The sequence below is a fragment of the Rattus rattus genome, chromosome 18 (genome assembly GCF_011064425.1).
Source record: "Rattus rattus isolate New Zealand chromosome 18, Rrattus_CSIRO_v1, whole genome shotgun sequence".
Lineage (NCBI taxonomy): Eukaryota > Metazoa > Chordata > Mammalia > Rodentia > Muridae > Rattus > Rattus rattus.
The window spans coordinates 16278010-16305792 of NC_046171.1; the positions used below are offsets into that span (position 1 = coordinate 16278010).

The 27783-nt window shown below is 40.7% G+C and overlaps 1 protein-coding gene across 1 annotated transcript in view; it reads left to right on the top strand.

Moving 5' to 3' along the window:
- The first annotated feature begins 201 nt into the window (after window positions 1-201).
- Window positions 202-27783, top strand: part of Phyhipl (phytanoyl-CoA 2-hydroxylase interacting protein like) — a 41931-nt gene continuing 14349 nt past the window's right edge. Inside the window, exon 1 of the mRNA XM_032889149.1 lies at window positions 202-438. Coding sequence (XP_032745040.1) covers window positions 336-438 — 103 coding nt within the window. The 5' untranslated portion in view covers window positions 202-335. The remainder of the gene's footprint in view (window positions 439-27783) is intronic.

Genomic DNA, 27783 nt, shown 5'->3' on the forward strand with positions numbered 1-27783 from the left:
GGGGCGGGGTCTGCGCGCGGTAGGAAAGGGGCGGGGCCCGTGTGTAGGCAGGTAGGCGCGTCCACTGCCAGCCCCTCCCCCGTGAGCGTGCGCGGCCCTCCCTTCAGCCGAGAGCGCGCTCCTCCCGCGCTCGCGCTGGCCGGCGTTCAGTCTACGAGCCGCGCACTCGAGGGAGCTTCTGCCGCCGCCGCCGCCGCCGCCACCGCTGCCGCCGCCGCCGCCGCCTCGGCCGCGACTCCCGACCGGAGGCTGCCCTCGTCCTCAGCCGTCTCAGACCTTTCCCGCCCTTCGCCCCGCCGGCCGCTGGCGCCTGGCTTTGACGCGGGGTCGCGAAGATGGAGGTGCCGCGCCTGGACCATGCCCTCAGCAGCCCCAGCAGCCCGTGTGAGGAGATCAAGAACCTCAGCCTGGAGGCCATCCAGCTGTGTGACCGTGATGGTGAGGCACGGGGGCACCGGCGGGAGACAAAAGGAGGTGTCCGGTCCATGGGAGAGGGCGCCTCTCGGGTCCGCGGGAGAAGGCTACTGGAGGGAGAGGGCGCCTCTCGGGTCCGCGGGAGAAGGCAGCTAGGGGAAGAGGGCGCCTCTCTGGTTGTGGGAGAGGGCGCCGCTCGGGTCCGCGGGAGAAGGCAGTGGGGGGGAGAGGGATCCGATGGGTCCATGGGAAAGGACTTCACTGGGAAGAAGGAACCGTTCGGATCCACGGGAGAATGCTCCGCTGTGGAGAGGGCGCCTCTCGGGTCCGCGGCCCGGCGCAGCCTAATCTGCAGCAGACAGGTCCAGGGTTTCCCGACCGGCGACTTACCCGCCACCGCCAAGGCTAGATAGGCTTGACCAGAAACTTATCCATTCCCCTGCAAACCTCTGAACCCCCCAGAAGTGTCTAACTGGGGTGAGCCTCTTAGTGTTTTAGTCGGGGGCAGAAAAGCTGCGTTTCAGCACCAAGGACAGACACTAGGCTCTTGTCTCTGGGCAGGGATTGTGAGACTGTCAAAAATCCTAACAGGAATTGGTCCTTTACGCCTGCTGCGATTCGGTGTGTGTGCAGCACACACCATTGTGTGTTGATGTGTCGGTACTCTATTGTTAAAGTTGGCAGTCTACGAAAAAAAGAAAATGACTGATCACAGGTCCCACTGTTAAAGTGTTGGCACTCTGCAGTGTGGGCACAGCGCTGTGTGTTGGCTACTTACAGGATCAGTGTTGGGCACAGAACGGTGTGTTGGACTAGTTGGTGGATATGTGTTGTTTCGGTGATTTGTAATAAAACTTCATTTGTAAAGAAGACGTCTGATTGCTGATTGGCCAAATAATTGTTAAATTCTGCATACAACACGGGAAAACCGGTTGACATGGAAACACTTGGTTTTCAGTGAAAATGTTTAACTGTATGTGAGTCATGGCTATAAAGCATTTTAAAGAAAAGTTATGAGAGATATTAATTGGTGCATGGTAAGGTCACAAAATTTAGCAGCTTAACGCACAGAGGAAACAAAGATCTTGTTTTTAAAGGCATCGAAATGGTAATAACTGTTTTATGCCTTGCTAGCTTAAACATTTAAGTCGACTGAGCACCGAAGTCCTGCTTACTAATAATTTTTAATTGTTAGCATGAATTTGTTTTTAATAATCTCGAAATGGAAATTCAAGCTCTTTGAGCGGAACAAACCTTAACTCATGAAAGAGAGGTAGCCAGAATAAATAAGTATTCTTGTAAAGGCTGCTTACTTCCTTTGTCAGTAGATCACCTCTGTAAATTGCAGCTATTTTTATTGTCTCAGACTGGTTTCAGAGACAACCAAGATTCTAACAGAAGTAGATTGGATTTGGATTTGATTCAGCGGCTTAGCAGATGCTCGTTCAAATAGTAAGTGGAACTAGATAACCTAAGCTGTTCCTCAGACCTTAGTAATTTCAGTTTTTAAAATTGCATTCTCTGTGTTTTTCACGGGTGTCAGGGAAATGTTTGTTTTAATGAAGTTCAGAGTACTAATATAGGGTGTGGGAGTTAGTTCTGCTTTTACTACAGTCTGATCATCTGGAATAGTAGCTCTTTGGATCCATTTTTAGTTGTTTCAGTTGGCTGAACGAATCTGCAAAATGAGCAAATTATGTAACCTTTAATTGAGGGGGGGTGTTGGGAGCAAGCCATAGCTATAACAATTATTATTTATAGTCCTCTAGACTAGTCGGGTTTCATTTTGTAAAGTAGTTTGAACCAAAGAGTTACAAAGAACCATGTCTTTAAAAATGTGAGGGGGTGCGGGGGGGGAAGAGAGACATTCCACTGAAAGGCTGTCACATGCTTATGGTCCTCCCTCCCCCTGACCCTGTTCCAATATATGGCAATTTCTAATCAGTAAGTTGGCTTTGTGACAGTCCTTTAGAGGGAACAACACAGGTTTTTATAGAAGGGTTTGTAGTGTGCTGCATTCAATCTGTATTAAGACTTTCCTTAGTACCATTTCCTATTGAGATCTTTCCAGATGCATGGTGTCTGCTCCCTGCCTTTCGCTCACTTTCCTCCCTCTCAAGTCTCACTTCTATCGATGTACGGAGCGGAAAGGCAAGATTACGTATATTTTGTCTGTGTGTGTTTTAGGTCTACAGATCTATAGTTTTATTTTATTTTATGAAGATGGGACTACGTAGTTTTGTTTGTGGCTTACGTTTTACCCTTCCATTTTACTCTTGCTAATTTGGTAATTGACAAGACAAATTCCTTGGAAATGAAATAAAGTGGATTAGGGCAAAATATGAGATGATTGTTTATGTCCATTCCTTTCGACTTGCAGACGTTTTGAATTGTATCCTGCTCTGTGTGTCTCATGAGTCACAAGCTATGGTTCTTGGTAGAACATAACTGTCTCTCACTTCTTTGGCTCTCCTCTTTTACGCTTGGTCTGTAGCTGATTTGTCCTCTAAATTGTAGTGTGTGTTACTAGCATCCCCCCGCAGCATTTCTTTTCATTGTTTTTATTGTTTCCAAATATTTAGTAATCTTGGGAGACTATCTGAGTTCAAATAGTCATGCTTTTGATTTTTTAATAAAGCAAGAGGATTCCTGTAAGTGCGCATCCGTATATCCTCATTTCCTAGTTGTGTCGTTGTTGCTGGTACATGGTCCCTGCCTATGTGCTAGTCACCCTAGTTCAAAATGAGGATTCTAGATAGGACTGTGTAAGGAAACGGTTGGAATATGGACAGTAGCTATGGGGCATCTGTTAGTCCATTTTCTAACTAGGCAAGTACTCCTTTCCTAAGCTCTAGAGAGCTCTGGTATACTTACATTGAATGCACCGTGTAGCTTCATAATGGTTTTTTGTTTTGTTTTGTTTTTCGTAGCTGGGGACCGAACCCAGGGCCTTGCACTTGCTAGGCAAGCGCTCTGCCACTGAGCTAAATCCCCAACCCTTCATAATGGTTTTTTAACAGGAGGAAAATATCCAGTCTTATCTCTGAAAATATCAGGAATATGGGAATCCATTTTTAGTTTGTTCCTTCCCATAATAGCACGTGGCACTTGCTAACCTGTCGCAAGAAAGAAAAAGGAAAAGAACAGAGAAAAACAAAAGCTCACTGCCCGTATACAAAGTTCCATATCTGTTCTGATTCTCATCATGTTTCTATCACACACACACACACACACACACACACACACACACACACACACACACACACGTGCTTCTGATCCTTTCTGAAAAGGGTTTATTCACATGTTGCCATAGATAGGTAGGTAGATAGATAGATAGATAGATAGATAGATAGATAGATAGATACAGACAGACAGACAGACAGACAGACAGATGGACAGACCAATAGAGATGATAGATCTCTATGTGTTTCTTCAAACTAACCATATTGTTGTTATAGAGGTAGAAAAGACTAGTTTTTTTTATACTATTAACCCCCCCACACACACATCCCGGCTTTCTCTTCTTAACAGTCATTATCCCTCTGAGTAGGTCATTTTATGACTGACTGGATATAGTGTCATCACCTCTAGGTATGAGGTTTATGACACTACTTAGCAAATGAATACAGCTTAAGTAAATTACTGTTTATTTGTTACCGTCCTTCGGTGGAGAAAGGGAAAGGAAAGTTTTTCTCTTTTATATATTCCAAACATAGATTTCTCTAAGGAACCTTGTTTACTTAAATTACAGGAGCTGAAACCTCCTTTTATGCCTTTGACCTATGAACTGAACACAGTTTAACTTTGGCAGTATAATAGCCCAAATATATGTAATGGCTCAGTTCGCCTTAGGTGGCCTGTAATGACATCTCTAAAACAAGCCAACACCTTGGAAGAACACCTGGAATGTGTCCCTTGAATGCCCTCATCACAAGAATGTGAAGCAGTCATGACTCAGTCCCACTGACAGCAGCATGGAATAGCGAGAATACCTTTTCAGATCACATGGCCGGGTTACATTGTTGGCCCTGTAACCGTGGGCCAGTTACTTAACCTCTTAGCCAGAGGCACTCTGGTGCAAAACAGGCATAATAATGCCGTACAGGATTTTGAAATGTAAAATGGAAAATTGTGTAGCATAGACCACAACTCTTGTTGCAAAATAGAAACAAAAAAATTGGGAGTGGAATGTTATCTTCCACATACTCTCTTGAGTTGACTGCAGTTCTCTCTCTCTCCCTCCCTCCTCCCTGCCCCTCCCTTCCTCCCCCCTCTCCCTGGCCAGCATTTGTATCCCTGTTAACAATTCAGTTGTGTGCCCTTGAGGAAAGCATTTCATGAGAAATTATTGGCAACCATAAATTCTGAATTTTAAGGGCAAATTGAAAACCATCTCAGTGGTGGTATTGAGACCCTTGGCTTGGTAGTACCCCAACAGTAACACTGTTGTCACTCCTAGTTCTAGAAGCTTCCAGTTCACATCTGCTGCTGCCTTCCCTGTGCCTTATGACCTGAACACACTCTTTCAACCAGTGTCTGCCTCGGCTCCCCTCTGCCCTGGCTTGACAATATTCTCCTTCATGCTCCTTCCTAACAGCTGCCCTGCTCCGTGTCATATGTCTCTGTATTCATTTCTTTGCCTCAGATAAGCACTGCTAGGGGGAGGTCCATTTGCCTTAGGGAGCAAAGGACCCAAATGAATGAATAAAAGCTAAAAGAATCACACAAGCGCAAGAAAACCATCATCTGTGTTAAACCGATTCTTACTCTTGGTAGGAGCTCTGTCTCATTTCCATAGACGACCAAGAAGTTTTAGAGGGAAAGTCCCATCAAAGGCAACGTGAACAGACTCCCTCCAGTGGCAGAATGTGTGTGGCCCAAGCAGTAACTGGCACTTGACTGGCTGCCCAGGCCTCTCAGAGCCTCATTCTAGGCAGAGGGTTGGGTAGACACACACAGGCCACTTGGTTTTGTCTTCACTAAGAGTTCCTGCTCATTTTGGTCCACCTTGCTTTTCCCCTAACTCAAGTGAGAATTCTGCTTGCTTTTATTCATAAATCAGCTTCAGCAATCACAACAATTGATTCAGTCACTGTAAGCACAACACTCTTTTCTATGTTCATTTCACTGCCCTCAGTAAAAGTTTCAAAATTTAAGTTTCACCTCGTTGAATTTATCTCTCTCTTGGGTTTATTTTCAATTTATCTTAAAGTTCTTCCCAAGAATCTCTTGATTCGTTTTCTCTTGATCTCTTCAATGATCTTTCTTACTATGTTAAAATAGATAGCTAATATTTTAACTATTTGAAATATTTTATTACTGTCAGACTATAATTACTGTAATGTCTCACAGAGTAGACTATGTTTGTACATATACATTTAAGGGAAAAAGTCAGCATTTGCGGAGACGGGGAGCGGAAATACGTTGCGAAGCAGCACCATCTGGGTTTAATTGTGCAGAGGGATTTAGCATGCTCTGCCCCCTGGGGTCAGGATGCAGGGCGATGGCAGGGCAGAAGGATGCACAAGTACAGATTCCAGGACAGAATTCCAGGCAGTGCAGAATATGATCAGGAATAGCTAGAACTGTAAGTCTGGAAAGTTAGAAATCAGAATTAGCGATGAGGAAAAATGAGGCAAAACAAATGTTTGAAGGCATCTTGATAGCATTCGTGTCTTAAACTTCAGATGTCAGGTCTCAGTGTACATCTGGGTATGTCCTACATGCTTTTCAAGAAGAGCTCCTCTGGGCCTGATATAACTGTCTCCTGAGAGGCTCTGCCAGAGCATGACAGATACAGAGGTGGATGCTCACAGCCAACTGAGAACGGGGTCCCCATTAGAGGAGTTAGAGAAATGTTAGAAGGAGCTGAAGGGGCTTGCAACCCCATAAGAACAACAATACCAAAAACAAAAACAAAAAACAAAACAAAACAAAACACCAACAATACCAACCAACCAGAACTCCCAGGGACTAGACCACCATCCAAAGACTACACATGGACAGACCCATGGCTCCAGCTGCATATGTAGCAGAGGATGGCCTTGTTGGGCACCAGTGGGAGGAAAAGCCCTTGGTCCTGCCAAGGCTGGACCCTCACCCCCAGTGTAATATCAGCATGGGGAGGTGGGAAGGAGTGCGTGGTTGGGGAGGGGAAACACCCTCATAGAAGAAGGGGGAGGGGAATGGGATAGGGGGTTTATGGGTGGGAACCTGGGAAAGGGGATAACATTTGAAATGTAAATAAAAAATATCCACTAAAAAAAAAGTCTCATAAAAAAAAAAAAAAAAGCGCTCCTCTGCTTCCTAGCCACTGTATGGCTAAAACACTGTGTACTGCTTTGCCATTGTTTCAGAGGGAATGCCATATTCTTTCTAGGGCCATCTTTTTTGTCTTTTATACTGTTCAAGATAGTTCAGACTTTTTAATTAAATTGTCTTACCAAGAAGGATATATACACATATCTTTGAGAAGAAAAATAATGTTTAGAAGGTTTGCAGCAGAAATGCAGAATACTTATAGTCTAGTGATAGATGTTTTAGAATTATTACTCATCTACATAAAGATGGTGTTGGAATCTTGGGAGGCATTTTAGGTGGATAACTATAAAGACAGAAAGCATTGAGCTAAGGCATTTTAAATCCAACTTTAGGAAGCTACTCGGAAGCATAGCCTGCGTTCTTCAGTTGTGTTCTCTAAAGAGGAGTTCTAGAACAGGGAGAACAATTAGTCATGGCAAATACCCAGGTCACTAGGGAGACTAGAACGTATGGGGAAGAAAGAGGTTTGGATTTTCCATCAGCTTTAGAGTGGTCTTTAAGGAGCTTCGTAGTATCTCCCTCCCAGACGAAGAGTGAACCCAGTCTGGGGAAGGCTGAAGTCGAATCCAAAAGATGAACTAAGTCTGCAATCCAGGTTGGTCACACAATGCTAGCAAGAGGCTGGCACTTTAGAGGCGCACCGTAGCTATGAGGGAACCAATAGCACCTCAACTGCATTTGCAGCTAGTTCGCCATTTTATGACCATTTGAACCGTGGTTGTGGTCCATTTACTCTGGGAATTCCCTCTGGCTAAGGGAGAGTGGCAACTTGTATGACTACGTCCTTCTGTTTGGTTTGGTTTTCTACAGCATGCAGGGCTTTCCTACCTGTCCCTAGTACAGAAGGTTTATAGCTTCGTTCACTAGTCATACGCCACTAAAGATGAGGGACACACAACTTTACTGTATACTTTGGGTTTAATGAAAACTTGTCCTCCAGGAGTCAGAAGTTGATGAACTTCTCGATCTTTAAAACTTTAAAAGCTACTGACTGAGGCCAACAAGAACCAAGATAATCTTGCATGTTTGTTGTGTGGCCAGTTCCTAGTGGCAGTATTTTATGTCTATGATGTAAACCAGAAGTTAGTTATCACGGTCCTTGAGCCAGATCCCCAAGCCTGCCACCTGTTGATATGTAAAACCACACTGGAACACAGACATGCCTGTCCTCTATAAATATAATAAATGTATATTTATAAATTTATTTTTCTATTGATTACACATTATCTATGTTCTTAGAAAAGAGGTAACAGGCTGTGACAGAGACCACATAATCTACAAACCCACAAACCCTTTTAAAAAGTTCCTTTGTGACCATTAACTAAGGCATACACTCACACCTACTCTAAGACTGGCTGGGAGCTAACCCCTCTTGACAGGATAATGTTGAAGTTTGTGAAAGAAAGTTGGAGGCTGATTTACTTTTGCACATTACCAACGTTTTGAGATTGTGTACATTGTGCAGAGATCCAGAGGAACTTAAATAATACAGTAGCTTAGTCCTGGGTAGGGTTACTCCAAGATGGATGACCCTCTAGGTCCTCCAGTTTGAGTTTAGGAAGGAATGTTTCTATGTGCAGACACATATAGGTGGACTTAGAATTCTAGTACTAATATGTTTTCAAATGCCAGAGGGGGGTATCAACTCTGAAGGCATGTTTATCTAGACTAATAAATATTACTTAAGTATATATATGTATTATATTATATTCTTTATTCTTTTCTTTTTTTTTTTTTTTTTTTTTTGAGCTGGGGACCAACCCAGGGGCCTTGCGCTTACTAGGCAAGCTCTACCACTGAGCTAAATCCCCCAACCCTATATTCTTTATTCTAAACCATGCTATTAGAAAGGAGTTGAGCCACGCATGGTGAAACATGTATTCATTGTAGAGTCATTGTAGAACTTGAGAAGTAGAGGCAAGAAGATCAGAAATTCCAGGCCAGTCTGAGCTATATGAGATTGACTCTCAAAAGAGTCAACATTTTTTTAAAAGATTTATTTGTTTATTATATATAAGTACACTGTAGCTGTCTTCAGACACACCAGAAGACGGCATCGGATCCTATTACAGATGGCTGTGAGCCACCTTGTGGTTGCTGGGAATTGAACTCAGGACCTCTGGAAGAGCAATCAATGCTCTTAACCACTGAGCCATCTCTCCAGCCCAAGAGTCAACATCTTATCATTTTCTTGTCCATAATCTATCTAACTGTCTGTAGTAAAAGACATTTTGAGAGCAAATTTCCTACTTGCCAATGCCTGATAAATAAATTTAAGGTACTAAAAGTGAAAATGAAAAAAAAAATGACAAGGGTGTCACCATACAAAATTAACTGATATATATATATAATATATATATATATTTAAGTTTCTAAATGAGTGGCTGAGAGATGGACAGTTCACACACCATCCTTAGTGGCTGAAGCAACCGTCTAAGTAATATCAGTGCCATTTTGTTCTCTGGGGATTCATTTACAGGTACTGATCTTAAGTAATTAATATGAGGTCTGCTTTGGGGCAGGAGAGATGGCTCAGCATTACAGCGCTGCCTTCCAGAGGACCCAGGCTTGTTTCCCAGCATTTCCATGGTGGTTCACAACCTTTATAACTCCAGTTTCAGGGAATCTGAAACCCGCTTCTGCCCCTTCAGGCACTGCAACATGCTCTGACACAAAACACTCTTACACATAAAATAAAGATAAAACCTAAAAGAGCCCTACTTTCTTTCCCATTGTTCTTTTACATGCTGTTTTTTATGCTATTTATTTGTATATGTGTTCCACCCTTAAGGGTCTCTATTCAGAATAGGCAGAGGTAGAAGGAAGGCTCCCAGGATTCATAATTACTTGGATCCTGCATTCAGAGGAAGTTGAAGAATGCAGAGAAAGAGTGTTGACTCTGTCATCAGTTTGGGAAGCAACTGGATGTTAAAAGTAAAATATCACAGGGGGAGAAGTAGAAGACCAGCATTTCTGATAGAGATGACAGTAGGATGGGCGCATTCGTGTTTACTCGTGCTCATGCTCTCAGGGTACATTGGGTGTGGTGTTGCTGGGGAAAGGAAGTGTGTCTGGGATAGGAGAGTATGCTAAAAGCCTCTTAGAGCTGGCTAACAAGTAACTTGTAATGCATAATATACATATATGTATATGTAATATGTAATACATATATTGTACATTGTATATGTATATTGTAAATATATATTACACATATATGCATATACATATATATTTCATATATAACTTGTAATTATGCTATAACCTAATGGTTAGGTTCCAAGTATAAGTTTTCTTGTTAGTAAATAGCTGCTCTCAAACTTTCTAATTGATAGAGGATCTTTTTTCTCTTTTGTTTTTTACTGCTTTATAGGTCTAAACTTCTGATTCAGATGAAAGGGAATAGCAAACTGATACATTTAGCCTTCTTTTCTTTCTCAGTGCATCCCCTAGCTTTGCTAATCTGGACTAACTGAGAAATAGTAAAAGTCTCCCACACTTGAACTGTGAAGGGCAAAGTGTTCCATCTGAAGGGAGGTGGCAGTGTGTCAGTTTAGCTCATTGTCGATGGAATACTATTTTATGAAAGCCACATACTTATTGATCATATTTTAAATGCACGTTCTTTTATGCTTTTCTTTATTAAAATTTCAGACCCAATTTGTATTGCTTGAATGTCGAATCTCAGCCTTAATATGCAGTTTATTGCTGTATTTTATAAACATGGAAATATTGTGGACATATTTTCGTTTTTGTTTTTGTTTTTGTTTTTTTTTGTTTTGTTTTTTTTTCGGAGCTGGGGACTGAACCCAGGGCCTTGCGCTCGCTAGGCAAGCGCTCTACCGCTGAGCTAAATCCCCAACCCCAATGGACATATTTTCAGGTTGAGGTTTAGTTCAGCTTTCTAAAAGGTTTAGATAAATTTGTTTTTCCAAGTTATTTATATTTGAGAGATAGTTATCAAAAATTATTTTAGTTGATAAAATTGTTATTTCCTCTGAAACATTTATATTTCATTTCACAGTGCTGAGCTAATGATTTTTGATATTTTCTGTCTATAATATTATAGTTTGTGGGAAAATCATCTGCAATATGAAAGAACAATTTATATGTGATTATCCAACACTTTTCGAATACCTTAATGCCTAATCGTTACCAGTGGCAACTACTACTTTATGAAATCTGACAGCAGATTTATAAGAGATGCCCTCTCCTGGTATTTCTAATTTCATCTTCTCCCCTTAATATAGCTGTCTCAACATTCCTTAGTATCTCATTGATGGGGCATTAAAAATTGACTTTGACATTCATTCTTTCTCCGTTGTGTGTGGCTTTACCATTTCGAAGTGTTTCGAATCCACACGTTGAACTCTGCCACTTAATCCTTGCTCTCTCTCATTCCACTAAGCTGGTAAAGATGTTAGTTAAACTCAGCATTTGTGTGACAGGATCCTACTGAATACCTTCTGTATTCTCTGCACTTGAAGACAGATATCAATGATCTGTTTAACTTTTTAAATAAGAGCTGATTTATTTAACATATATTTGCAATACTAGAAATGCAAATTTAATATTTTTAAATCCATGCATATCTCTTATGTAGTATGATGACTTCATTTTTAATACATTTTAATTATCTGATTTATAATAACTTCAGCCACTATTTTGCTGCAAAACTCTGGAACTGTCAGAGATCATCTAATTGTTTTGTAAAGTATTTCCATAAAAAAATCCAAGGAAAACTTGTCAATTTCATCATTACAGTCTAAGTCCTGACCAAAAAAAGGACTATCTTTATTTAGTTTTAGTAACAATTTCTGAAAGCTTATAGCTCTGTCTCGTTTTATTTATTTATTTATTTTTTTATTAACTTGAGTATTTCTTATATACATTTCGAGTGTTATTCCCTTTCCCGGTTTCCGGGCAAACATCCCCCTAATCCCCCCCCCCCCCCTTCTTTATGGGTGTTTCCTCCCCATCCTCCCCCATTGCTGCTCTCCCCCAACAATCTAGTTCACTGGGGTTCAGTCTTAGCAGGACCCAGGGCTTCCCCTTCCACTGGTGCTCTTACTAGGATATTCATTGCTACCTATGAGGTCAGAGTCCAGGGTCAGTCCATGTATAGTCTTTAGGTAGTGGCTTAGTCCCTGGAAGCTCTGGTTGCTTGGCATTGTTGTACATATGGGGTCTCAGGCCCCTTCAAGCTCTTCCAGTTCTTTCTCTGATTCCTTCAATGGAGGTCCTATTATCAGTTCAGTGGTTTGCTGCTGGCATTTGCCTCTGTATTTGCTGTATTCTGGCTGTGTCTCTCAGGAGCGATCTACATCCGGCTCCTGTTGGCCTGCACTTCTTTGCTTCATCCATCTTGTCTAATTGGGTGGCTGTATATGTATGGGCCACATGTGGGGGCAGGCTCTGAATGGGTGTTCCTTCTGTCTCTGTTTTAAACTTTGCCTCCCTATTCCCTCCCAAGGGTATTCTTGTTCCCCCTTTTAAAGAAGGAGTGAAGCATTCACATTTTGATCATCCGTCTTGAGTTTCATTTGTTCTAGGCATCTAGGAGTAATTCAAGCATTTGGGCTAATTAGCCACTTATCAATGAGTGCATACCATGTGTGTTTTTCTGTGATTGGGTTACCTCACTCAGGATGATATTTTCCAGTTCAACCATTTGCCTACGAATTTCATAAAGTCATTGTTTTTTTTGATAGCTGGGTAATATTCCATTGTGTAGATGTACCACATTTTTCTGTATCCATTCCTCTGTTGAAGGGCATCTGGGTTCTTTCCAGCTTCTGGCTATTATAAATAAGGCTGCGATGAACATAGTGGAGCACGTGTCTTTTTTATATGTTGGGGCATCTTTTGGGTATATGCCCAAGAGAGGTATAGCCTGGATCCTCAGGCAGTTCAATGTCCAATTTTCTGAGGAACCTCCAGACTGACTTCCAGAATGGTTGTACCAGTCTGCAATCCCACCAACAATGGAGGAGTGTTCCTCTTTCTCCGCATCCTCACCAGCATCTCCTGTCACCTGAGTCTTTGATCTTAGCCATTCTGACTGGTGTGAGGTGGACTCTCAGGGTTGTTTTGATTTGCATTTCCCTTATGACTAAAGATGTTGAACATTTCTTTAGGTGTTTCTCAGCCATTCGGCATTCCTCAGCTGTGAATTCTTTGTTTAGCTCTGAACCCCATTTTTTTTTTTTTAGTCCCCATCTCCTACACCGCGAAGGTACTTCCTGGGGTTATTCTTTTTTTTTTTTTTTTTTTTTTTTTTTTATTAACTTGAATATTTCTTATATACATTTAGTGTTATTCCCTTTCCCGGTTTCGAACAAACATCCCCTTCCCTCCCCCCCTTCCTTATGGGTGTTCCCTCCCCACCCCTCCCCCATTGCACGCCCTCCCCGACAGTCTAGTTCACTGGGGTTCAGTCTTAGCAGGACCCAGGGCTTCCCCTTCCACTGGTGCTCTTACTAGGATATTCATTGCTACCTATGAGGTCAGAGTCCAGGGTCAGTCCATGTATAGTCTTTAGGTAGTGGCTTAGTCCCTGGAAGCTCTGGTTGCTTGGCATTGTTGTACATATGGGGTCTCAAGCCCCTTCAAGCTCTTCCAGTTCTTTCTCTGATTCCTTCAGCGGGGGACCTATTCTCAGTTCAGTGGTTTGCTGCTGGCATTTGCCTCTGTATTTGCTGTATTCTGGCTGTGTCTCTCAGGAGCGATCTACATCCGGCTCCTGTCGGTCTACACTTCTTTGCTTCATCCATCTTGTCTAATTGGGTGGCTGTATATGTATGTGAACCCCATTTTTTAATAGGGTTATTTGTCTCCCTGCAGTCTAACTTCTTGAGTTCTTTGTATATTTTGGATATAAGGCCTCTATCTGTTGTAGGATTGATAAAGATCTTTTCCCAATCTGTTGGTTGTCACTTTTTCCTAACAACAGTGTCCATTAACTTACAGAAGCTTTGCAGTTTTATGAGCTCCCATTTGATGATTCTTGATCTTAGAGCATAAGCCATTGGTGTTTTGTTCAGGAAATTTTCTCCAGTGCCCATGTGTTCGAGACTCTTCCCCACTTTTTCTTCTATTAGTTTGAGTCTACCTCCATTTTTTTATGTGAGGTTTTTAGGGTCAGTGCATGGCTGGGCCTCTTAACACAGCTCTTTTCCAGCTCATGAAGCTGGAGATCATGACAGTGAACATGACAGGCTTGTGATGAACCCCCCATGTGTTCTACAGAGAACAACAACTTTTCCAATTTTGTACCCTTGAATTTAGAAGTCACAGGGAGAATCACCACATGGCCATCCAGAAACCAGAAGGATTCTTTTGTCTTACACACTCACTTGCTTATCATGTGCTGTTTAATGAGCTATCTATGTTCACTCAAATGCAAAAACTTGGACTTACAGACAGCAAGTTAGGCTGAATCTCTAAAATGGTATACTGTATTCTGTTCAAGTTCCTAAGGGCTATGGGAAGGCCGGTTTGAGAACCACGGCCACAGTCACCCTCTTTTCACTTCACTTAATAGGCAAAGTCTTCGTATTTGATATTTACTGCAGATCAGGTACTGCAGCCCAATTCGATATATGCTATTTGTGTCCTGGTTTTTAAAATAGCTTAAAATAATCACAAAGCTAAACGATGTTTGGTAATCCTTTAATCATCCCTGTACTAAAAAAGTTTAAATCTCTTGTCAGTGGGTCCGATTCTCAAAATATAGTCTCAAATCGTATCCCCTGGAGGGCCTGTCTGAACACAGCCCTTAGGCCTCATTCCCTGAGTTTGTGATTGATTAGATCTGGGGTGGAGCCCAAGAATTTGTTTTTCTAACCAACTTCCAGATGAGCTACTCTTAGTAATCCAGGGTGCACACCTGGAGAAGCAGTGCTCTGAGAAGCATGACCAAATGCTTTCTTAGGCTGGCAAACTATGTTAACCCATGGTCCATTGCCCCAAGGAAGTACCAGAGCCAGAGGGAGTGCTATAGTTAATTAACATTTGCGGCACACATCTGTGAGCTTTGTGATTTTACTAACAGGATGCTATCTATGTGAAATAAAAGTCGACGATGGCTTAATATGCTAGATTGCGGGTTGACTGTCTTTTGATACAAGTAAGTCAGATTGGGCTGGTTAAGTGAAGGGAATCTGAAAGATTAAACTTAGTAGTAAGTGACCGAAGTCATCTGAACAACCTGGATTTGAAATGTCTGTGATGGAGCTAGCAAATAATATAATAATAATAATAATAATAATAATAATAATAATAATAATAATCTGGAAGAAAGGCTATTAGAAATAGCCATCAGGGGCTGGAGAGATGGCTCAGTGGTTAAGAGCACTGACTGCTCTTCCAGAAGTCCTGAGTTCAAATCCCAGCAACCACATGGTGGCTCACAACCATCTGTAATGTGGATCCGATGGCCTCTTCTGGTGTGTCTGAAGACAGTGACACTGTATTCATACATAAAATAAATTAATCTTAAAAAAAAAAAAAAAAAGAGCACTGACTGCTCTTCCAGAGGTCCTGAGTTCAACCTAACAACCACATGGTGGCTCACAACCATATGTAATAGGATCTGATGCCCTCTTCTGGTGTGTCTGAAGACAGCAACAGTGTACTCACATATATTAAAAAACAAACAAACAAACAAACAAAAAAACCCACTTAGCTCACCCTTAGTAGTAGTAGTACACTCACTCAAACAATCTATTTGAGGTGTTGTATGTGCTTGGTTTCAATGATAAAAACATAAATTAGGGGGTAGAGAGAAGGTTCAGTGATTAGGGGAACTGGCTGCTCTTCTAGAGGTCCTGAGTTCAAATCCCAGCAACCACATGGTGGCTCACAGCCATCTGTAATGGGATCCGATGCCCTCTTCTGGTGTATCTGAAGACAGCAACAGTGTACTTATATATAATAAATAAATAAATAAATAAATAAATAAATAAATTTAAAAAAAAAAAGAAAGAAATAGCCATCAGATTCTCATGGGAAGAGAGTTTGAGGACAAGGAAAACTTGGTGGTCTGTCCCAAGCTGCTGAGGTGGCCTCTGTCTCCTCATCAAGCATTCCTTGCTGTCCTTTAGTCAGTTTTGATAATTCGCATGGAAGTGATGGGATAGGAAGCTGGTGCCTAGTTGGCTGGTTGGCTTGTCATCTAAAAGCTTTTGATAGAGTTCTTTTTAGAAAAGATATTGCTATCAAGCAGTTAACATGGAAAAAAAGCCTTTGTAACACAGAGCTTTCCCTCCTTTTAAATGGTAACTTTTTTCATGTTTACTGTGGAAGACACTAGATTGTTTTTCTCTCTTAGCAGTACAGTATGCTGAAGCAAATATTAATTCGTAAACCAATTAAAACGTTTAACCTTAGATTGGAAGAAAAATAATGGTACTGGAAGCTAAAGGAAAACTAAAATATTTGTCAAAGCTATTTTTGTAGTTTCTTTTTGAACATATATTTCTTTTTTTAAAAAATGTGCATTCGGGGTTGGGGATTTAGCTCAGTGGTAGAGTGATTGCCTAGCAAGCGCAAGGCCGTGGGTTCGGTCCCCAGCTCCGAAAAAAAGAAAAAAAAAATGTGCATTCATGTTTTGCTTGCATGTCTGTGTGAGGGCATCAGACACCCCCCCATCCAGGCTGTGAACAGCTGTGAACTGCCATGTGGTTGCTGGGATTTGAACTCAGGACCTCTGGAAAAGCAGTCAGTGCTCTTAACCACTGAGCCATCCCCCCAGCTCCCTTCAATATATATTTCTAACATGTACTTTTGACCTAGAAGTCTCAATTTTAGTGTTCAGTGGGTTATTTGTTTAGTGCTAGTGTCTTTTTACACTTAGAGTTTGTTCTTCCAGATTATTTTAAAATAAGTCACTTTATTTAATAAGCTTCACTTTGCATAATATTTTGTATGTCATGATTGGGCATTTGGATCTATTGTTATGCATTGTCTTCTGGTGCAGTTTACCTTTTCTGGGACTTAAACTGTAATAGACCTTTCGAAGTTATTTTTAGTGATTACAAAAGAAAAGGAAGTTCAATTGAGCAGAAACTATTGATTTTGGAAACTAATATTTAAACCACTTGCTTTGCTAAAAGCTTTGCTCATGAAATTCTAATGACACAATTTACAGCAATAAGATTTGAACTCGAAATAATGGTAAATAAATCATTAGATACAGTGCAGACAGTTCTAGCAGCAGACCATGCTTTGTACGGAGTGTAGATGTGTGTTTCACCTCTCTGCTCCCCCGTTGAAGCGTCACACACACTTGGTAAGTGTTCCATCTGGATCAGCTGGTAAACTTTTCCTCAGACCTCCCCTTCATAGGCTAAAGACTCTTTTCCCGCGACTTCTTTGCCTGTGGTTTAATACTTTCCAGTTTTAATTTTCTGACGTGCAAAGACCTCTTAAGACTTGTTACCATGTAATGTTTTAGTAGCAATAGTCCGCGTGTTTTAGGTGTATATTCATGCTGTTCACACAGATTTGGTGTCTTATTTTCACTGTACTTTAAAATGCAAATGTACCTTCATACTTTAAGATCATATATCTGAAACATAAACTTATAAAATATATTAGTGATGGAACAGTTATTTTCCCTAAAATTGTGTTTTCTCCGCATGCTTCTGAAGAATTTGTCAGGAATACAAAATGGCATTGACATGGGATGTCAGCTAGTTGCTAACACCTAATATTAGTTACTCATTCTCTAGGATTAAAGAGAGGAACTCTATGGGATTTGGCCCCTACCTCCTACCCCAGCCCTATTTCTTACCGTTCTTTTTAATTTTTTAAACCAATTTTTTTGCATTTCCTTTAATAGTCCAATGTCATCTTTGAAAGTTTGGGAATACTTATAGAAAACTATTATTCAAAAGAGTTTTGAATCTAGCTAAGTATGGTTGTACACACTTTTAATCTCAGGACTCATTAGGTTTAGGTAAAAGGATGCTGAAGTTAAGGCCATCGTGGGCTCACCGGCAAGTCCCAGGCCAGCCCAAGCCACATAGTGAGATCCTATATACCAATGAATGAATGAATCGGCGGATGATTTTTTTTATGTTAGAAAACTAATTAATTTTGAGAAGAAATAGTTTTTTTAAAGAACATTGAAAGTAAAGCATTGTAAGTTACAGAACACAGCCTTCATGTAGAGAAAAATGAGATTCTAGAAAAATAATGAACGATTATTAACTGGCATTAGTTGTTTATGGGTGGTGCAGCTCAATAGATAAAGCCATTTGCTATAGGACAGAATACTGGGTTTGGAGAACAGTTGAGTGCTATGCTTCGGGCTCTTTTGGATTTGAGGTGGCTTGGAAGCACATCATGAAGTGTAGCACACTGCAGTTCTATCATGGCGGAAGGTTTGTGGTTCACTCTGAAAAGTAGCATTTATCAGGAAAGAGTCTACAGCAGACCCCTGAGAAACACGAAGCTTTGGTGTGACAAAGTTCTCAAGCATGGGAAGAAGTAGGTGCCAGAGGAAAAAACTCTAGTGTGTCACTTACCTAATTCTAAAACAATCAGGGCCTCGAGACCCATGCAACCAAGGAGGCTACCAAGAGATACACAATTTATCGAATAAGTATTTAGTGTGACAAAGGACTTTAGAAACGAGGGCATAAAAAATCAAAGAGAGCTGTGTGTATTTTATGCTCTGTGTGATGAAAAATAAATCCCTGTTGAGAGGATTGTACAAAGGAGGTGAGCCACGGTGAGGTCTGGTTGTTGGAGTCTTCTCTGGGTCTTCAGAGATAATGACATTCTCCCTTTCTAGGTATAGGGAAGAAACTTCAGGAATGGGTCTTAGAGACCTGCTTTGGAAGAGTGTCAGAATTTTTCATGCTGGCAGAAGTGGGCTACCTCAGACATTCCCTCCAGTGCAAGTATGCGTGAGTGGCATATCCTAAACCCCTCAGAGAAGTCAGAGGAGGACTGAGAGGGAGCTGTTGCCGCCATCTCAGGACAGGAGGATATTTGCTGGAGTCCTAGAGACTGGAACTCAATTTGACCAAGCTTAAGAGTTAGTATGACTTAAAGAAAAAAGCAAATGTCCTGAGAAATTGGATTATAAAGGGAAGCAAATAACTTACCTGGGGAAAATGTGTAGCACTAAGGGTTTAAATTTTGCATATAGACACATGTGCATGTTTCTAGACTGTAATACACAATTTTGAAAGCATGGACCACAATGTCTCATAATCTCATCTCTAGTCCTCTTGTACTGATGGACAGCCAACAAATGTGCATATCTGTTGAATATAAGTCACAACTTTCTGTCAGCATAAATGGTTTGATTTTTTTATCTAGTCTGAGGGTGAGACTATCTTCAAAACTGTATATATTTACTGTTATAGCTATAAAGTGATGTGTTTGGATATTATATTGACAATCTGTGAGGACTTCTTCAGAGAGGTTTAGCTGAGGAGGGGAAGCTAGTGCTAAATGCGGGTGGCTCACACAAGGGTCTGGAACCTGTGACTGAATAGGAGGAAAGAGAAAGCCTGGTTGAGCATCACCAACAGCATCAGCATCAGCACCAGCGCTGGCTGCTTTCTGACTGTGGGTGGGCAGAGTGGGGGCCATGCCTCATGCTCCCGCTGCCGTGCCTTTCCCAGCATGTTAGACTGCATCCCCTCAAACCGTGAGCCAAAAATAAGTCCTCGTCCTTCGTCTCTGAGTTGCATGTTAGGTGTTTGGTCATAGTGGATAGAAACATAACGCACAGATTGACCGAGCAAGAACTACTCTTGCCTTCCGGAGCCTGTAGTTGGCAGGCGATAGTACGCTGTGACGCCTTCTTCAAAAACACATTCTCGCCTGTATTTGTTTTGAAACCGAGACACCTTTTAACCGTCAAGTATGAAGGGAATTTGAAATGATAGGGGAAATGAACCATCTGTTCCTGTTGGGGGAGGTAGATGCCGTTAAGCTTATCAACTTCATGACAGCTCTCTGAGCACAGCATCATTTTTTTAAGGGAAAACACATCAGAGTGCAGTAGATTGTCTTGTTTATAAGCTTGCATGGCGAAAATTGGAAAAATATAAAATAACTAAGTAATTTGTCAATATCAGTACTTAAATGTTTTAAGGTGCAAGTTTAATTGTTTTCTAGGGTATAAAGATGTCCATCTTCATTTTTTCTGTAGTAGACAGTGTGGTTCTTACATGAAGAAGCTCCTCGCCTTGGAGGGTCTCAGGTGTTTCTGTGCATTCTGGTCTCTGTGGTTAGTATACTGCTGTTGTCACTGCATTTGAAAACACTTTATATATAATTGTATCAAGATGGAAGGGTAAATATGGAAAACAATACCCAAAATGGGGTATAGGAATTATCTTTTAAGATCATTTAATTAAAAATATTCTTATATATACCCATAATGATTCATAATGAGAAAGTCAAAAAGAGGGAATATAAGTCAGGTTTTCCTGGATAAATATAATAGCATTGCATCATGCCTGCCTCATTTTAAAATTGGTTCTTTTTAACCTTTAGTCCCTTATATCCAGGAACCCAGGTATGTTGCCAATGTCAACTTTCAACTAAGAGAAAACTTACATTCTGTTCAGTCTTTGTTACTTTGCAGTTGACAAACCAAAATAAAAAATAAATAAATAAATGAATAAATAAATAACAACAAAGTTCTAGCATTAGAAATTCATCTCATTTGTGTACATACCAGTAGTCTGTGTCATCCAGATCCCTTGGCTAAGAACTATTGGTTAACTCTCTGATCACTTACTGTGTTGGGATTGCATATTTGTGTTATTGTTCTAGGCAGCAATGGATCCAGATTTTAGGGCATATCAAGGTTTTGCAATTTTGAGTGTCTTGAGAAAAGCAGCATAATATTTTGAATATAAGAAATATAGACTAGGGTCTCTTAAAAATGTAAACTTCATTGGCTTCCTGGTCGATTTACCTGTCCTGGCGTAGTGAAAATACTTCTCTTCACTTTTAAGGTAAATCATTTGAACACAAATCATAGAACTGAAGGTAACGGAGATCCCTGACCTCAATCTCTGATTCCCAAAGCAATTCAGTACTGGAGAGTTGGACAGAATTGAAGGCTCCGGCCTGTCTGCGTATAGGTAGGTACTGTCAATGCCAGAGGAGTTGAGGGACAAGCTTGCTGGAGTCCTGGTAATTATGAGGCACGCAGGTCGTATGACCAGTTTTAATGAACAGTCAAGAACAGCAAAGAGCTGAGGGGACGGCAAGTTGGGGAAAGCACTTTTACTTCACAAGGATGAGGACTGGAGTTTGGGTTCCCAATACCCAATCTCACTGTGAATCTCAGAGGAAGACACAAAGGTACCAGATAGGTGCAGAGGTCAGCCTCAGGAGACAGGCTGGAATAAGACTAGCCCAGTCAACAGGCTCTGGGGCCAAGTGAGAGACCCTGCCTCAGTGTGTAAAGTAGAAAATGGTGAGAAAGACACTTGACATCCACAAGCACATAAGCACACACACACACATGAACATACATGCATACCATATGAAAATAAACAAAATAGGATTATTAACAAGACTGGGAGTGTTGGGCAATCTATGTTTTAAAGTGTGTGAGATGATTCGGCCAAGCCTACGTAACATTCCAGTGAAAGATACTCACAGTGAAAGTATGGTTGATACTCAATGAACTGAACTTTTGCAAGGAAACAATGACAAAAGAATCCCGAATACGAGGATATTTAATCATGAGGCAGTAGAAAATTCATCCAACAAATAAACTTTAAAAGTCTAAAGGGGCTAGAGAGAAGGCTCAGCAGTTGTGAGCACTGGCTGCTCTTCCAGGAGACCCAGGTTCAGTTCCCAGCACCCACATCGCTCAGCCCACAATCATTAAAACTCCAATTCCAGGGGATCTGTTACTTTGTTCTGGCCTCTGTGGGCACCACATATATGCACAGACATACAGACAGACAACTGTTTTTAAGTTCAAGAAAACGAAGCTTGACAAAATATGGTAACTAATGATTCATATATATCAGAGCTATAAGTGACGTTAGATTCTCATGCAAACCATTTCTAGTCTATAGATTAAGGAGAGTGAATGGTATAGTAAGGAGAGTGAATGGTATAGTAAGGAGAGTGAATGGTATAGATTTTTCCCCAGAATGCAAATAGTTCTAGAGCAGGTAGGGCAAACCATCTTGGGGTGCTTTGATGGTTCTAAGCCCACAATTGAATGGCCCAGCACTTGGTTTGAAATCATGGCTTTCCTACCAGTTGTTAGGCGTCGTACACGTTATAAAGCATCTTTGGATGTACCCTATTCCTTCATTTGGTAGAATGGAGATGATACTGATACTAGTCATAAAATTCCCTAAGAATTGAGAACAGGGCTGGAGAGATGGCTCAGTGGTTAAGAGCACTTGATATTCTTACAGAGGGCCTGATTTCTTTTCCCGACACTCACAATAGGTAGTTTATGACTACATATAACTCAACTCTAGGAGATTTAATGCCCTTATCTGGCCTTGGCGGATACATGATCATGTTTGACATACACTTCCACAGATACACACTGAAAAGAAAAGAAAGGAAGGAAGGAAGGAAAGAAAGAAAGAAAAAGGAAGGAAGGAAGAAGAAAGAAAGAAAGAAAGAAAGAAAATATATGCTAAGGATTTAAAATACTGTCTTGCTAGTGTAAGTGCTAATAAGATTTTTCCATCATTAAAAGTTCTGGTCTGATGCTATCTAATCTTATCTATAGTGGTCAACTGGGACTTTATTTGTATCTTAGTTAGTTTGCCTAGATAGTGGGAGAGCCTTAGATAGAATCACCAGCTGTGTTTTTTTATAATCATATCAAATGATCCCTTTTATTACAAAGATCTGCTGAACTTTAGAAAAACTGTTCCTGTTCGATGTTAGCATCGGTCAGAGGCTTTCCAGGTGTACACACTGGATGGTTTTTAATACTTTTTAGCTATGGCGCCAAGTGAAAGGAAAGCACTTCATCTTAAAAACATACTTAATAATGGGATCTTCTGTCATTTGTGGGTTTGCTTTTATAAGGGACGTTAACAAAAATCTTATTCCTTTTGCCCATATATACATATATTACTAGTTATCCCAATTTGTGTGCAAGTGGGTGCATGCACATGTCTTCACTTGTTGCATGTTTACTATTCCTCAGTTTGTCTTTAGGGACATTGACCCACATCTGCTTTAAAACTCATTAGAAAATGTAACGTAGACTCTGACACCAGATACTGCTATTAGAAATGAGGTTATGAGGACTGTGAAGTAGTAATTTTGTACCACTTCATGTTTAATGAAACCAGAAATTTATGTTAACTTCTATGAACTGGAAAATCCAGGGTTGTATGTGAAGGATCAGCCCTGCAGGAGAAACAGGGTTTTGTTTTTGGTTTTTTTGGGGGCGGGGGGGGGCGTCATAAAAGTTTAACACTCTAAAACCAAGGAGCAGAACATACTAACTACATTCAACTTCTTTCCAATGCTGGTTCTTGGTCGTCCTAATCCAACAGGAATAGTAGCTAAGACCCAGTGCTGGGTTTTTATGATTTATGGTTTTAAGAATGAAAATGGGGATGAAATTTGTAACTACTGTGTACATGCTCCTCAAAAAAATATATACTATGCTTCTTTGGGTGTAGAACTATTGTTAGAAGCAAAGATAATTAGAGGCATTGCACGCCTAGATAGAAAGAAAACTGCTTTGTGAAGAATGTTGAGGGTATAGGAAGGAACAATAAAATATGACATCATATGCAAATGAAGCTCAAGCCTTCCCTCTTCTGTATTACCAAGCAGCACCGTCAACTCTGAACCAAAACAGAACCTTAAAGACATCTCTCGGAGATGCTCTGCAGTGGGATTCCCTTAGCAGAAAATAAAAGGGGGGGGTGTATTTGAGAGAGAAGCATGAAATTAAATTTAAATCCACACATAAATATTACATCAAAACTAAGAATCGAAGTCTCTTTTAACATGGACTTACTAGAAAGTATATATATATATATATATACATGTGTGTGTGTGTGTGTGTATACATACACACACATCTCGCCACTAACAAATGTCAACAAAATAGAATTTCCAAAGAAATAAATCATTGAAGATTACCAGGGGTATTGACAGCAGAGTTATATATTAATTAGACCAAGGGAGAGTGAGGTTTTAATCATTTCCTTTTGTGTGAGTGTAAGCTAACATTGATTGTCTAATTCAGGCCCAGAACTTAGTTTTTCATATGTGGTTTATTACCTCTTTTTACACTTGCTCAAGGTCACACATCTCTAAGACCGTGTGACCTGTACGCACGCGTTTAATCATTCTGTAAGTAATATCGGGCCCTTCTGCAAGTGAGATTCAGCAGTCGGCACAGGAAAATAGCTTAGGCATTAGCATAATGGAACTACGTAATCTGTAATGATTGATTAGAAGTATCAAAACAAATACCAACTGAAAGTGAAATGTTAAAGGCCACATTGTCCTTTGCCTTGTTTGTGAGGTCTGCGCATGTGTCCCCTTAGCCTCTGCCTTGAACTTTGTCCTGCTTCACCGCTACTTTTCCATCAGTCCTGAGACTCATGCCTGTCTCTTACAGAACGGTGTGTTCTCTTTTGCTGCTGCCTGCTTTTTTTTAAAAGGTAAAATAAGAGTTAAAAAGGATAGATAGATAGATAGATAGATACATACATACATACATACATAACATTCATACACACATATACACACATACACAGATACATACATACATACATACATACATACATAGACAGATACATAGATTTTTTTGTGTGTGTATGTATGTATATTCTGGCAAGGTAGGAATTACATAACTGAAAATATAAAATGAATGCAAATCAAGATCCTTGATGGTTACAGACAGTGCGTGAGAGCAACAGTTGCCATTCTTAATGGAAAGGCTTGACACAGGGCTAAGGAAAAAAAGGAGATTAAGCCCATTTTGAGAACAAACACAGTGGTAACCAGGAGTAAAAAAATGTAATATTCCCTAAATATTCAAAGGAATTTAAAGCAAGCAAGCAAATGAGTAAACAGGAAGAAACACAAAACAGCAGAAGATACACTACAGCATGCACACACAAAGTCCGTGACAGATTTGTGCAGAAGTGAGTAAACTGTGAATCCCCCGGTGCTGAGTGTGCCCGGCTCACCTAGGAACTTCCAAATCACTTCCGGCTCTGAGAATGTGGTAGACAGATCATTAAAATAGTCTTTTAGCAGTCTAAAAATAAATGGCAGAAAAAATGCACAGAAAGATAAGAAATAAGAGAGTAGGTGTTGCTCTCCTGTCAACTAGATAATAATCCAAGCTGGAAGGACAAAGGACAGTTATAAATGTTAAAAGCCCAACTCATAACTAATAGAGAAGTGTGCCTCCCTAACAGAGAACGAGCTCTCAGGCACCAGTCACAGAAATAGACAGCGCCGACCAAGGCATCACACACGACACCAGTCACACACAGGAAACAGAACTAGAGGTTAAGATTGAAAAATATGCTTTCACCTCTGGGAGAAAGCAGCAACTTCTGTTAGTCATGCGTGGGTGTAAAAGGAAGAAAAAATTATAGAATTTCTCTGAAAATACAGCAAAAAGACCGTCCATCAAAACGTACAGGGTATCCGTAAAGTACTGGCCAAGGAGAGATAATCAGTGTACACAGTTCAAGAACAGAAGAAGGAGACAGCGGAAGCACAGAAAATGAATTCAGTGTTCATCCTGAGACGGGACTATTGGATTGCAAAAATAGAAGGCAGATGGGAAACAGTAAAGATAAAGGCAAAAATGAAAAAGAGAGAGAGAACTAAGCCTCATCAGTGCAACAATGTTCAGAGCCCGTTTTTCCAAAACTAGTAAAAAATACTCACTGAAAAGAAGACAAATGTCCAAGTAGTAGACAGGACAAATACACACTTAAATTTCAAGGCACTTTCAAAACATGAGCCAACCTTGCATACTTCAAATACTTTAAAGAGCGTTGGTTAGATGGATACTGGATAAGGAAAAGAAAATATGTGCACGGGTGCTTAGTTTTGCTAAAAAAAACTAAACAAAATAACTGCAGAACCCAGATTGAGAACGTGATTGGTTCATGGCTAACGGGGTGGACCTGTAGCATGGAGACTCCTCTCACAGGGATTTGGAGGGGAGGAGCAGAAATGGCTAAATCCAGCTGCAAACATACCATTTGATTAAATAGACTTACTTATAAATACACTAGTATTCACCATCAAAATGTGAGTGGAGTCCTTATTTATTAAATACTTTATCAAGACAGACCTAGTCTTATTGTAAGTAGACCTGCAGTGTGTACATTGACGGGACAGAGCCATTTCTACTAGGAGAGGAAAAGGCACTTGGCAATAGGAAGGGGGAAGAGAAAGGTCTGAGAATTGAGTTGCCTTGATGTCTGGATCTTTCCCATGTGTGACGTATGCCTTGCCTTCTTCCTGTCGATCATTAGTAAATTTTCATGCAGTATTTCTGGCCTTTGTAAGGCAGATTTGAGCGTCTCATTTCAAATGTGATACCTGCTCTCCCCAGGGGCTTAGCTTTACACAGGAACATAAAGGTGGGAACTCCCCTGAGTATTGCTCCTCACAGAGTCATTTGAAACCATAGTGTGTCTTCAACAACAAGCAAAGAAAAACTAAGTTTAATCATTTTTTTAAAGAAATGGAAATTTTGCTAGTATACTTTATTTTTAATGCAGTTTTAAATATCCAAGCATACCAAAAGGCCGAGGTACACGACCAGCCCTGTTCCTTAGCATGACATACACTGATTCAGTGTAAAGCTGTCCTTAAGCATGCATGTGATTTCCTAATATGTTTTATTGAGAAACTATTTTGAGTTAGCTTGGTTCAGATTTACAAAGTAATATTTTGACTATTTAGCTTTGACTAAAGATAAAAACTTATCAGTGTTGAAGTAGCAAGTACATTTGCTTCCTTTAATGAAACGGACTGCAGTTCAGAAGTTCCTTGTATGTATTCTATGGTGAACAAATAAACACATTATGAATAATTAAAGCAATTTTCTAGCAGTTGACATGATAGAGGTTCGAAGGAGGAGTATTGTTGTGTGCTGTTGGCTAAGAATTGGCATGTGAGGATACACACTGATGTTGTCATGTGTGAGTACATGTTTGTAGATATTACTGATCATATGCATGGGTTTCTGGCTCTCCTAACCGTTCAAAGGCCCTAGAAACAGGACCATTTAACAGAGCTAATTAAAACTACAACTTGGGTTTTTCATCTCTGCCTGCCAACCTCTGAACCCAGCTCTTAGAGAAGTGATTGATTTCAGTACTTCCATGGAAATGTAGGACATAGACCTTGTTGATAGAAGCAGGAAAACACTCGATTAGGTAGTTAGTTGGGAACTTGCCACGAAGAAGTTTCAGGCCCTGCCTTGGGTACATGGAAGGCAAGTTGAGTAAGGAAATAAACAGTGATAGTAACAGACGGTCTTAATCCACGTCTGCTGCTCTAACCAAGTTCCTGAAGCTGAGTATTTTGTAGGATAGAAATGTATTGCTCATAGTGTAAGGGGATAGAGTGTACAATCAAGGGGCCAGTAGGTTCAAGGTCTGTTAGAGCGTCTTTCTGCTTTAAGATGGTCCCTGGTTGTTGCACCCTTCCAAAGGTACACAGGCTGTAATCTAACTCCACAGAAGGTGCGAAGGCTAACTAGGAAAAATGAGACTAAAGGCTTTGGTAAGAGTCCACATGCACTGCTGGAGAGGCTGTGAAATGGTGTCACTTCTTTGGAAAAAATAGTCTTCTGGTTCCTCAACAAGTAAGAGTTAGTCTCTGATCTTCTAATCCCTCCCACTCCCAGGGATACACACAACAGAATTCAATGTGTGCGTGCACCAAAACTCATACATGGCTGTGTACAGCATCAGTGTCTGCTCAAGGCATAAATGAAGGGGGGTAGCACAGTGTAACATAGGCGAGCATGGTGTTGCTGGAAAGAAGGCGATCATGGAGGACCGTGGTAGAGTCCTGACTCTC